This window comes from Vipera berus (genome assembly GCF_964194415.1).
Source record: "Vipera berus genome assembly, chromosome: 7".
In the NCBI taxonomy this organism is placed as follows: domain Eukaryota; kingdom Metazoa; phylum Chordata; class Lepidosauria; order Squamata; family Viperidae; genus Vipera; species Vipera berus.
In genome coordinates this window covers 78,676,059-78,689,735 of record NC_138209.1, presented here as the reverse complement: position 1 = coordinate 78,689,735, position 13,677 = coordinate 78,676,059, and the positions used below count along the sequence as shown (strand labels likewise).

Genomic DNA, 13,677 nt, shown 5'->3' with positions numbered 1-13,677 from the left:
TGTTTCCAATTTAAAAATGAAGAAATAAAAAAGATAATTAAAGAATATTATGAGAAACTGTATGATATAAAAGAAATTTCATGGGAGAAAAACGATTCAATATACGGGAAAAAAATAATTTACCAAAAGTCTCAGAAAACTTCAAAACTATGTCAAGTGAAAAAATAACAATAATGGAATTGACAGAGGTTATAAGAAGACAAAAAAAAATGAAATAATAACAGGACAAGATGGGCTACTGGCAGAGTTGTATAACTGTCTACAAGATACACTAACTGCACCGTTGAAAGGTGTGCGCAATGAACTTTGCTTGGAGGCTAAACTCCCAAATACATGGAGAGAAGCAAATATTACTTTAATACCAAAAGAAGACTCAGATTCGGCACAGATAAAAAATTACAGACCGATATCATTACTAAATTTGGACTATAAATTTTTTACTTCAATAATAGCGGAGAGACTGAAAAGATTTTTAAATGAATTTATACAGCCTGAAATAAATATTCTGAGATGGTATATGACAGCAATGTTCCAGTATCTCAGGGGCTGCCCCAAAGAAGAGGGAGTCAAGCTCTTCTCCTAAGCACCTGAAGGAAGGACAAGAAGCAACGGATGGAAACCAATCAAAGAGAGAAGCAACCTAGAATTAAGGAATGATTTCCTGACAGTCAGAACAATTAATCAATGGAACAGCTTTGCCTTCAGAAGTTGTGGGTGCTCCATCACTGGAGACTGTTAAGAAGAAATTGGCTCTCCATTGGACAATGGCTGTCCAATGTATATTTGAGGGGCTGCCCCAAAGAAGAGGGGGTCAACCTATTTTCCAAAGCAGGAGAAGGCAGGACAAGAAGCAACGGATGGAAACTCATCAAGGAGAGAAGCAACCTGGAACTAAGGAGAAATTTCCTGACCATGAGAACAATTAACCAGTGGAGCAGAAGTTGCCTCCAGAAGTTGTGGGTGCTCCATCACTGGAGGCTCTTAAGAGATTGGACAACCCTTTGTCGGAAATGGCATAGGGTCTCCTGCTTGAGCAAGGGGTTGGACTGGAAGACCTCCATGGTCCCTTCCAACTCTGTTCTTCCGATTCAGTCACCGAGAATCAAATTACAAAATGAACATGTGAAGGAAAACCTAAATGACTCCAAAGACAGAAGATCTGGAACAAGGTCCAGTGGAGTTTGCTCCCTCTTTAAAAAAAAAATCAAGAACAAAGGACAATATATGAAGTGAGAGGAGAGTTACAATGAAGGATTCTGGGTGTGAACTAGATTCAGATTGTGTTTCTTTTTTCGCCTGTCCTTTATTTCCTTGGCTTACTATTCCTTACTCCCCCTTTTTTATTTTTTATTTTGTCCTTTTCCATAATGCTGCTTATCCCCAAAGGGAACAGGACGATAGGTAGGCATGTATCTGTGTCCCCAAATTAAAAAAAAAACACCTAATGTCAGCGGAGCAAAAACCATCCTCTTTGCCACAAGGCTGCACTTGTGCATTTAATACCTTTCAGCAATACGCATTTTTATCTTCACACTAGCCAAGTGTATTCATTGATTTCTTGGGGTCATGCAAGAATAAACGCCTGCTGCACTGAAGATGGGAACAAAGGCGTGGATGACCCCATTCTCACCGCACTGCACACCCCACACTTTTACATTTCGGCTACTCTACCTAACCAGGTGACCCAGCCAAGGATTCTCCGCCGTCTACATGCTCCTGATTCCCTTCCTTGTTTGCCTGCAGACTATAAGGTCCCTCCTTCTCTAGCACATAAAGCGACGAATTGCAGATACGCCTCAAATAGCAACCATTCGTTTGTTCCAAGTGACGATGGCACCAAAAAGGTGGCTTATGGCTGTTTTTCCCCACTTAACGACCGTTGCAACGTTCCCCATGGTCACAGGATCAGAACTCAGACCCCCGGCAACTGACTCGTATTTATAACGGTCGCCGTGTTTCCAGGGTCACGTGACCCTCCTTTGGCGACCTTCTGTCGAGCAAAGTCAACGGGGGGAAGTCAGATTCACTTAACGACCGTGCTGCCAACTTAACAACCGCGGTGATTCACTTTTATTTTTTTATTTTTTTATTTTAATTCCATTTATATCCCGCCCTTCTCCGAAGACTCAGGGCGGCTTACAAGCTTAGCAGTAGCCTTCATTCTATGTATATGCCTGCTTATTAGGGCTTTCACACACACCCCAAGCGGCATTATTACAAAGTCAGCTTATTGCCCCCAACAATCTGGGTCCTCATTTTACCTACCTGGGAAGGATGGAAGGTTGAGTCAACCTTGAGCCTGGTGGGACTCGAACCTGCACTGATTGCAGGCAGCTGGTGTTACTTAAGGAGGCATTAGCCCACTGCTCCACCAAGGTAAGGAAGGTCATAAAACGGGGCAAAATTCACTTAACAAATGTATCGCTTAGCAACAGAAATTTTGTGCTCCGTTAGAATCGCAGAATTTTTTCACTGGCCAAGTGCAGGGTTCTTCAAACTTGGCCCTTTGATGACTTGTGGACTTCCAACTCCCAGGCTGAGGAATTCTGGGAGCTGAAGTCCACAAGTCGTCAAAGGTTCCAAGTTGGAAGATCCCTGGCCAAGTGTGATTGGACGCAAGAGGAATTTATCTCCGGTGCCTAAACTCATGATAGTCTTAAGCTGAGGACTAGCTGTGTATGCTTATATCATTATGGACCATTATAGGCTAGCCTGAACGTTCTTATTAAAAGAAGATTTATTCATGTATTGATGGTGGGCAGGCGCTGTTTTCGTATCTGTTCTCTGAAGCTTTGATTTTGAAGTCGAATAGCCTTGCACTGTATCACTTCCTCTCTGTTTCTTCTGGGGCTTGAATCTGTTTTCTGTATGAAGGCCAAGCGGTTAAAAAATGGGTAGTTTAAATAATATGTGGGGAGTACATACTTGGGAATAGCTACTTTTCTGAGAAAATAACAAGCATGCCTGAGCTGCTTAGGCACAGAAGCTTTTTGCAAACTCTTTCTAGCTTCCTTAGCTATTGATCTGCTGTGGAAGAAAACAGATAACTTGTGATATGCAAGCTAATAAAGGTCTAAGGACATCAATGCCTGTGTTGAAATAAACAAAAAACAACAACCCACAAGACTGCAAATGTCGACAAAAAGTAACACTGCAAAAGAGCTTTTAATGGAGGCGCAGAACCCCACCCCCACCCCCAAAAAATCTTTTCTATAAAACTTCTATTATCTAGGCAAGTTTGCAGCCTATCCGTTTTAAAGCCTTTATAAATTCTTTAAAAGAATTTACCTGAGTAAAACTTAGAACTGCCCTAGCTGTAAAAAAAATGAGTGCAGTTACTTTTGCATGTTTTTCTTCTATCTGGTCAGAGATAAAATACCAAGAGTGAAAGACAGCCACTGAAGAAATTTATTAATTTATGCGTCGAAGTACGTAGGAATTGTCTTTATATACTACTGTACATACCACACAAAGAGCAGTATCGGAACTGCAAAAGTTAATATCTCCAAAAAATGAAAAATTATGAAAGGAATTCAGCTGCCTTGTGAACCTTTTAGAAAGCAAGAAAAGCCCATTTTTTAAAAAAGCCTTTTTTTACTGCCTACAACAAAGCCAATCAGACTTCCTAAACAAAGAATTACGAGTTTGGGTGTTAACAAAAAGAATTGGTCCTGGGTTTCCATAAAGCAAATTGGGGTTTGTGAAGAATTTTCAAGAGTGGAACAGGGGTGTGAGTTGTCTGAGCATAGGAGGAAAATAAATAATAATAATAATAATAATAATAATAATAATAATAATAATAATAAGAAGAAGAAGAAGAAGAAGAAGAAGAAGAAGAAGAAGAAGAAGAAGAAGAAGAAGAAGAAGAAGAAGAAGAAGAAGAAGAAGAAGAAGAAGAAGAAGAAGAAGAAGAAGTTGGAAGGGACCTTGGAGGTCATCTAGTCCAACCCCCTGCTAGAGGCAGGAAACCCTATACCATTTCAGACAAATGGCTGTCCAGTCTCTTCTTAAAAACTTCCAGTGTTGGAGCATTCACTGCTTCTGGAGACAGGTTGTTCCACTGGTTAATTGTTCTAACTGTCAGGAAATTCCTCCTTAGTTCCAGGTTGCTTCTCTCCTTGATGAGTTTCCATCCGTCGCTTCTTGTCCTGCCTTCGGATGCTTTGGAGAACAGCTTGGCTCCCTCTTCTTTGGGGCAGCCCCTGAGATATTGGAAGACTGCTATCATGTCCCCCCTCGTCCTTCTCTTCATTAAACTACGATATGGGACAGTAAAGAAATTTGGGGTGATCTGCCTACAGAGCGACGTGCTGCTAAACTGCAAATCTGAATTCTAAGGGTGGAATTGGGTATGTCTAGTTTAATGAAGAGAAGGACGAGGGGGGACATGATAGCAGTCTTCCAATATCTCAGGGGCTGCCCACAAAGAAGAGGCAGTCAAGCTATTCTCCAAAGCGCCCGAAGGCAGGAGAAGAAGCGACGTATGGAAACTGATCAAGGAGAGAAGCAACCTGGAACTAAGGAGAAACTTCCTGACAGTGAGAACAATTAACCAGTGGAACAACCTGCCTCCAGAAGCGGTGAATGCTCCAACACTGGAGGTTTTTAAGACAAGACTGGACATCCATTTGTCCGAAATGGTATAGGGTTTCCTGCCTGAGCAGGGGGTTGGACTAGATGACCTCCAAGGTCCCTTTCAACTTTACTATTATTATTATTAAGACCCCTATTTCTCCGCTCAAAGAATCTTACTGCACAAATAACACAGGCAGTCCTCTTTTAATGACCATTAATTGAGCACCAAAGTTACAATGGTGATAAATGTATGGTACTTAGGACCAATTCTCCAAATTCTGGCCATCCTGGTGCTCCCATAGCCACATGGAGCTTGGCAACAGTCCCTCACAATAGTTGTAGTGTCCAAGAGACACATCATGACCCGCGGTAACCCCAGCTGGCTTCCCACAGCAAAGTCAACAGGGAACTGGCAGAGAAGTTACAGGTGGCTCCAGGAAGTCATTTACACCTGCCCTGCACAGCAACACAGCCACACCACCACACCTTTACCTGAGCCTTACTTAAAGGTAGCTAAAGTGAGCGCTGGGCTTAGGGTCACTAAAGCAATGACATCACCTTGTGACCCTAGAAATTCTGGTCTCATTAAGGAAAGACTACCAAAACTAGACTTTTCAGAATTATTATCTAAGACTTTCTGCATTAAAATTAAGCATAGTTTTGCTTTAGCAAAGAGAATTTCTTAGATACAGTTCTTGAGATATTCCATGCCTGTGTACACGGAGATTCAAAAGTTAAACTCTGTAGCGTTAACACTCAAATTTTTTTTTTTGGGGGGGGGGTTGTTTCTGCTAACAAATTTGCCAGCCTTAGATCATGTTTGTATTATGTAAGCGGTGTTTTGTTTACGTACAATTTTACTGTGTTCCCTGCTCTGCCAGGAAATATTTAGCAAGCTCTATTTGAACTTCTATTGATATTTAAAAAGGCTGCTTTTATATGGTATTAGATGTTCACAGAGTGCTCGTATTGATTTAGGAACAGAAAAATCTTATTTTCTGGACCCCTTTTATAAGGCTTTGTGTGACATATTGAAATGTGAGGGTTTCCTCCTTTAAAACAAATTGCATTGCTTACTTGCAGCAAATGCTTTTTTCCCCCCTTCTATATTTAGAAATAAGATCCGTTGGCTTCGTTTCCGGAATTGCAGCAAGCAAAATAAAATAATGCAACCTATCTCAAACTTTAAGCTGTGGCTGGATTATGCTAAACCCTCACTTAAAAATAGTAATTCTTTCATTTCTAATTGCAAATAAGTCATGAGCATTCAATTGCTATTTTCTAACACGATAGTAAGACCAGCAAATTTTTTCTTATCATTTACAAGTGTAACTTAGGTTTTGGCCATCTGTAATATGGCCTCCGTGTGGCTACCACTGATAACATTAAGTAGCCCAGAATTCTGCCAGTAAAATTCTGACTGGTGCAAAATTTTGGGGATTATATGATTCTTTTCCTGTATCACTGCCCTGGCTGCAATGCTCTACAGATGCAATTAGAAAGATTATGATGATGACCTTAACCTGAGAACTTCTTGAGGAATCTCCTTTTGCCAGGTGAATCTGTTTATCTTTTTGGATCTATGCAAAGGATTTGGCTAATCATTATATGTGAAATGACTTTCTCCACAGTAATGGATTATAGTAATACAAGCAGGATACCAACACATTGCAAGAGCTAAGCCACGCATCCTTGAAAATAGCGCGCGTCTATCCGATTGAAGCCTAAGATAAGAAGGAATGCAAAACCTTTGTAAGAAAGAAATGTGTCATCTTAAATATTGTTGACTGTTGAGCAATATGTGAAGCACGCTAAATGAAAAATAATGTGTTTTGCAGCCTGGTGATTCATTCATGCGGTTTGTATTTGTCTTTGTATCAAAAAGTCAACTTGTTTTTTATTTATAGTAACTAATGTGTCAAGCTTAAGCCAACAGACTGCATAAACAGGCCCACAAGAATCCACAGGCAACTGATATATAAATTTCTTGTAGAAAAACTCATAAACCCTTACTAAAGGATTCCGGTGGCTGTTGTTGCATCGAATAGGAGCTCCATAACAAACACTGTTTAAATTTCTTGCACCTTTTCCCTTCCCACTCTACGTAACCAAGCACTTGTAGAAGCAAATCCCCTTTAGGCAGAAGACATGGTATCCTCTGGATTGATCTACAAACAGGTTGTTTATTGCTAAAACATGTGAGGACTAACCTTCACAGCAAATAAAAGCAGGTTTATGTAAACAACTGCTTGAAAATACTGCTTGATTTAATTTATTGCTAATTAAGTCGGTTCTTTCATTCTAACAATGCTTTTCAGTTGGGAAATTGTGTTCTAATTAAGAAAACTTATTATTTTAATGCCTGTTTTTAGATTGTGCGGGCTGCTAGGAAAGCTTGATTCTAAAAAAAAAAAAAGATAATTGGGATAGTTTATGAAAAGGAAAAACAAAAAGCTTGCATTTCTTGTGCGAATACATTCCCTTTTTTCTACCTAACATTAACCTCCTGCACTTAAGTAAAACGTAAACTTTGCAAAGGTTTGTAGACCTGCTAAAAATGGAACATCCTTCTACACCGTCATTTTGACTTTCAATAGAAATTAAACAGGTTGACCATGAAGTGGGGCAGATTTATCATTTTCCCAATTAAAATGCAACTTTACTATAAAAAGATGATTTGTAAAAACCGTGTTCGACGCACCAGTATTTAAAGCTCAAAATTAGCTAGCGAAACCGTTTTTTAATTCAAAGAATCTGATTTAAACTTGATCCTGTTAAACATAAACCATCTCCTTAATAGCGGGTGAAGAGATTTCGTAGACAATAAATAAGTTGCTGCATAGATGGGAAAACAAAAAACAAACAAACACAAAAAAACAACCCAGTTGTTGTCCTCTCCTAACTGCCTAAGGGAGAATTTTCTCCATCTTCACCCTGTTTGTACATTTATGTTTGCCATGAAAAACATGCTGCCATGTTTCCTAAAGCTGCCGTTATAAAATCAGCTGGATTGTCATGTACAGTACGTTGTACACGGTTTCTTTTAACGTTAGCCAGGTGGAGGAGGAGATTAAAAAGAGCAGAGGAGCATCAGAAGGTGGCCATCCCCGTCTCTTAACTAGGGCCTCTTCTTCACTGCCCACCCCAGATTTGCACAGTCATCCATCACACTGACTCGACAGCCAGCACCTTCCTCATTGGGGGTGTGGGGGGGGCTAATAAATATTTCCTCCTAGCCAGAGACACACTAAAGAGTTCAATACTTATGTGAAGGTGCAACCAACTTAGCTGTTGAGGGTCTAGAAGACATCCTCAATAAAGCTTTGTGCCACAAAGGTCTCTCTCTCTCCTCTCTCTCTTTCCTTCTCTCTTTCTTTCCCTCTCTCTTCTCTGTCGCTCTTTCTTTCCCTCTCTTTTTCTCTCTCCTCTCTTTTTCTATCTCTCTGTCTCTTTCTCTCTCTCTCTTCTCTCTCTTCCTCTCTCCCCCTTTCCCTCTCTTGCTGTTAACATCCAATGATCTCTCAGACTTCCTGGTGTAAAAACAACTCCTAGAGGGAGGGAAGGAGGAGGCAGAGGAGACGGGATCCCAAGCTGGGAGGTGTAACCTTAAACTGACAAGTGCTAGTTTGGGGAAGCTTAGTTTCCAGGACAAAGGAGCTATAGAAGGCATGTTTTCCCATGAGCTCAACCGTGCTCTGCGCTCCAGGGAAGCAAGGAGGAGGAGGAGGAGGAGGAGGAGGAGGAGGAGGAGGAGGAGGAGGAGGAGGAGGAGGAGGAGGAGGAGGAGGACAGTGGAGATCTTGCCTGCTGCCCTCTCCTTCTCCTCCTCCTCTCTTCTCCTTCCCATCCTTCTTTTTCTCTTTCACCTCTCCTTCTCATCTTTTCCTTTCTCCTTCTCTCCCTCTCCTCTCTTCTTTCACATTCTTCCTTTCTCCTCCTCCTCCCCTTCCCATCCTTCTTCTTTCCCTTTCTTTCTCCTTCTTTCCCTCTCCTCCTCTTCTCCTTCCCATCCTTCTTTTTCTTTCTCCTCCTCTCCTTCCCATCCTTTTCCTTCTTTTCTCCTCTCTCTCTCCTCTTCCTCCTTTCTTCTCTACACATCCTTTTCCTTTCTTTTCTCCTCCCCCTCCTCTCCTTCCCATCCTTCTTCTTTCTCTCTTTCTCCTTCTCTCGTCTCCTCCTCCTCTTCCTCCGAAGTCAATTTGCCAATTCTGCCAGCTGGAGCATCTCACCTTCTTCCTTTCCCTGTTATTCCACCACCAAACTTCTCTTCACACACACACACCCCGCACAACCTTGCAAAGCAAACTGTACCAGTTTTGTGTCTCCCCCCCCCCCCCCCGCCAACGCCTGTAGAGTTTCCACCAAGCAAGCAGTGGGGGCAGCACAAGCCCGCTATGATATTCGCCATTCGATCCCAAATGCCTTTGGGCAGCTCAACCCCCCCCTCCATCCTCGCTCTTTTAACATCTGCAGCGTCAACCACCACCCATAAATCTTGATCTACACTTTCTCTCCCCTTTAAGAAAACTGTCAGATTTCTCAAGAATTTTTTTTAAAAAAAAATAATAAGAAGAAAAATAAAAAGGGGTTTTAAATGGGGGAAATCTGTGAACGCAGCCGCTGCCTTGCCCGAGCAGTCAAAAGTTAAGAAGGCATCTTAAAGAGAGGAAAACCCTTTGACACACAAACACCCAACGGTGCCCACAGGAAGGTTAAAAAAAAAATCTTCAGGGACATTTGGGGGAATCCCGGTTGCCTGGAGGAGCCTTTGGGAAAGGCTTCACCCACAGGTGAAATCATGCGGGGGAAGTTGGGCAATTTGGGGCTGGGGTCACATTGCTCTGAAGAAAAAGACCGGGTGGAAACTGCAATTCTGCAGAAGGCCAGGATGGGAAGGGAAGGGCGGAGGGCGAGCGAAGCAGCCAAGGTGGGGAAGTTCCCTGGTCCTCTGGCGGAGATGCCTGCAGGAGGGAGGCTCCGAGTGCCCTCAGGTGCCCCTCAACGGCCCCCTCCCTCCTCCGTTACGGGAGGGTGGGGGGTCCTGGCTCCCTCCCAAAGACAAACCGGAGGGTCCATCCCTCTTCCCCACCTGCTGACCTCTAAGCCCCTCAGAGGCACCGGCTCCCTCCCTTCCTTCCTCCCTCCCTTCCTACCCTCCTCCGTTCCTTCCTTCCACATTCCCTTCCTTCTCTCTCCTTCCTTTCTCCCTCCCATCTCTGTCCTTCCTTCTCTAGCCTTCTCCTTCCCTCTCTCCCATCTCTCTCCCCTCTTTCCTTCCTTCCTTCTCTCTTCCTTCCTTCTTTTCCCTTTCTCCTTCCTTTTTTCCTTCCTTCCTCCCTTCTCTTTTCCCTTTCTCATCTTCCTTCCTTGCTTCTTTTCCCTTCCTTCCCTTTCTCCTTCCTTCCTCCCTTCTCTCTACCCCTTCTCCTTTCCTTCCTTCCTCCCTTCTCTCCTTCCTCCCCCCTCCCTTCTCTTTTCCCTTTTCACCTTCCTCACTTCCTTTTTTTCCTTCCTTCCTTCTCTTTTCCCCTTCTCCTTTCCTTCCTTCCTCCCTTCTCTCCTTCCTCCCCCCTCCTTCTTTTCCCTTTTCACCTTCCTCCCTTCCTTTTTCCCTTCCTTCCTTCCCTTCCTTCTCTTTTCCCTTTCTCCTTCCCTTCTCTTCCCTTTCCTTCCTTCCTCCCTTCTCTCCTTCCTCCCCCCTCCTTCTTTTCCCTTTTCGCCTTCCTCCCTTCCTTTTTTCCTTCCCTCCCTCCCTTCTCTTTTCCCTTTCTCCTTCCCTTCTCTTTTCCCTTTCCTTCCTTCCTCCCTTCTCTCCCTCCTCCCTCCCTCCTTCTCTTTTCCCTTTTCACCTTCCTCCCTTCCTTTTTTCCTTCCCTCCCTTCCTTCTCTTTTCCCTTTCCTTCCTTCCTCCCTTCTCTCCTTCCTCCCCCCCTCCCTTCTCTTTTCCCTTTTCACCTTCCTCCCTTCCTTTTTTCCTTCCCTTCCTTCCTTCTCTTTTCCCTTTCCTTCCTTCCTCCCTTCTCTCCTTCCTCCCCCCCTCCCTTCTCTTTTCCCTTTTCACCTTCCTCCCTTCCTTTTTTCCTTCCCTTCCTTCCTTCTCTTTTCCCTTTCCTTCCTTCCTCCCTTCTCTCCCTCCTCCCCCCCTCCCTTCTTTTCCCTTTTCACCTTCCTCCCTTCCTTTTTTCCTTCCCTTCCTTCCTTCTCTTTTCCCTTTCCTTCCTTCCTCCCTTCTCTCCCTCCTCCCCCCCTCCCTTCTCTTTTCTCTTTTCACCTTCCTCCCTTTCCTCTCATCTTCCTCCCTCCCTCCCTCCCTCCCTCTCAGTCCCCTTCTTCCAGGGAGCGGTTCCCTCTCCTCAGCCCAGGAGGCAGCCCGGCCGGCCGGGCGCGCACTTCCCCCCTCGCCCACCCACCCAGCCAGCCTCCCTCTGCGCTGCCCGCCCTGAGGCGCCGCTTTTAAAGGCGCGGGAAACCCCGTGGCCGGGGCGCGGGACGTCCTGCGCGCGGCGGCGGCGGCTTACCTGAGGGGCGGCGGACGGGGCTTCCCAGGGGCGGCAGCAGGGGCCCGGGCACGTGGCGGCGGCGTCTTCTTCCCCCCAGAGCCCGCGCCCGGCCATGCCGCCCCCGCCGCCTCGGGCTCCCGCGCGGCTCCTCCGCCAGACCGGCGGCCGGCAGCCCCGCCGGCGTCACGTGGGCGCGCTCCCGACCGGGCCGCCGCTCCCGCCGCCGCGCCGCCTCCCGCCCTTGAGCATGCACAGAGTGCTGCCTCGCGCGCGGCTGCCGCCCGGCCACCCCGAGGAGGAAGAGGAGGAGGAGGAGGAGGGTTTCTGAGCATGCACAGAGTGCCAGGCGGCGCGGATTTGGTTGCCCCCCCCCCTTGATCAGGAAGCGGGGACGGCAGTCCCTGCCATCCGGAAGGGAGGTTTTCTGAGGCAGAGAAGAGAGAGAGAGAGAGAAGGAGAAAGAGAGGAAAGAAAAAAAGAAAGAGGGAAAAGACCTGAGGGAAAAGAAAAGGCAAAAGAGAAGAGGGCGAAGAGCAGAGGAAAGAAAAGGAAGAAAAAGATCAGACAGACAGGAAAAAGAGAAGAGGAAAAAGAAAAGCAGAAGAGGAGAAAAAGAAGAAGAGAGGAAAGAGAAAAAAGAAAAGTCGAGAAGGTGGAAAAGAGAGGGAAAAAAGAAAAGGCAAGAGAGGAGAAAAGAGGAAAGAGAAAAAAGACAAATTGAGAATTGAGAAAAGAAGAAGAGAGGAAAGAGAAAAAAAGAAAAGGCGAGAAGGTGGAAAAGAGAAAAAAAGAAAAGAAAAGGCAAGAGAGGAGAAAAGAGGAAAAAGAAAAAAGACAAATTGAGAATTGAGAATTGAGAAAAGATTCTCATTCTCCAAGTTAGATATGCTCCTTTCATCTTCCCAGAAAAGATACATAACCTACACCAAATATATGGTTTCGCTCCTTACCATCATGGTGCCGGCTGGGGGATTCTGGGAGTTGAAGTCCTCAAGTCTCAAAATTGCTGAGGGGGAGAAAGACCGGGTCCCTTCAGCTCTCCAAGACAGACGTTGCGTGATTACATCAGATCCTCATGTACAAAGTTTTATATGACTCCCAGCGGCTCCCCTGGGGAGCGGGTAGATTTTCTCTATACCCGGGCTAGGCAACCTCGACTCTTTTATGACTCATGGACTTCAACTCCCAGAATTCCTGAGTCAGCTATGCTGACTCAGGAATTCTGGGAGTTGAAGTCCATGAGTCATAAAAGAGCCGAGGTTGCCTAGCCCTGCTCTATACATTATATTTACGCTGGCTTTTTTTTTTTTTACTTCGCCACCAGGAAGCAATAAAGGGCTGTTTTCGTCCTCTCGTGAGACTCTTTAAAGGCAGCCACAAATCTTACGAGGGGGATTCAAACTCGCTACCAAAAATTGAACTCAAAGACCATTACCTTTTTTTTTTAGATGATGCTCTAGCTTTAAGAGCTGTCCAGCTGCTGCTGCTGCTGTCAAGCCTCTGTTTAGACTGGTATATACAATAAGATGGGACAAGTCCGAACGAGTCCCAAATAAAATCTATTGCCTCCTGCTGATCGGTCTGTCTGTCAGTCATCTGTCTTATGTTATTCCTGTCAAACCTGAAACTTGATTAATTCCCTACATCTCCAAACACGTCCTGGTCATAGGCCCGGAGCTTTTATCACTTCTGTTTACTGTGGACCTTTACGTCCTTAGTGCTCGTTTTGTGGAATTGATCGCCTTAATCCTCTTTAAAAGGGGAATAAAAGTGATATTATTTGATGTCCTGATATTATTAGATGCGGTGCTGTTATTTCACCAGCTTCCTGTAATCTCACTCTGTTCAGTTCCTTCTGGAAGCTAACAGAAATTAAAAAAAAAAATTAAAATTACAGGTAGTCCTTGACTTATTGACCACAATGGAGCCCAAAATTTCTGTTGCTAAGTGAAACATTTGTTAAGTGAGTTTTGCCCCGTTTCACAACCTTCCTTGCCGTAGTTGTTAAGTGAATCCCTCCAGTTATTAAGTTAGTGACACAGTTCTTAAATGAATCCGGCTCCCCCCTTGACTTTGCTTGTTGGAAGGTCGCAAAAGGGTATCACGTGACCCCGGGACACTGTGACCGTCATAAACATGAGTCAGTTGTCAAGTGTTCAAATTTTGATCATGTGTCAGTGTGAAAAATGGTCGTAAATCACTTTTTTCAGCGCTGTTGCAAGTTCGAACGGTCAGTAAATGAACTGTTGGAATCTGAACGTTATGTGGTTTGTGTCGATTGTTGATTGTCATTTGCATGTGTATTCTGAGGTACCAGTTTGATTTTCACTTATGGAACGACTTTAGTTTATGGTGTGGGGGCATAATTATACATTGAATTAATTTGCATGTGAGCTATTGTCCTTTGTGCTATGTATCCTGTAAGGCAGGGGTCTCCAACCCCCGGGCCGTGGACCGGTACTGGGCCACGGCATGCCACAGCAACTGGTCCGCACAAACAAGCAAAGCCCCATCCGCGGGATGCAGGCAGCACACAAAACCACGCACCCTCCGATCCGTGGAAACACCTCTCTCCACGGAACCGGTCCCTGGCGCCCAAAAG

At 44.7% G+C, this 13,677-nt stretch overlaps 1 protein-coding gene across 1 annotated transcript in view; it reads right to left on the bottom strand.

The window, feature by feature from the left end:
- The window catches only part of LOC308670820 (uncharacterized protein), a gene marked incomplete at its 3' end in the record, with an annotated part of 30,943 nt that extends 18,675 nt beyond the window's left edge, over positions 1-12,268 (bottom strand). Inside the window, exon 1 of the mRNA XM_081332565.1 lies at positions 11,094-12,268. Within this exon, the coding sequence (XP_081188691.1) occupies positions 11,094-11,973 (880 nt within the window). The 5' untranslated portion in view covers positions 11,974-12,268. The remainder of the gene's footprint in view (positions 1-11,093) is intronic.
- Between the last annotated feature and the right edge of the window lie 1,409 nt (positions 12,269-13,677).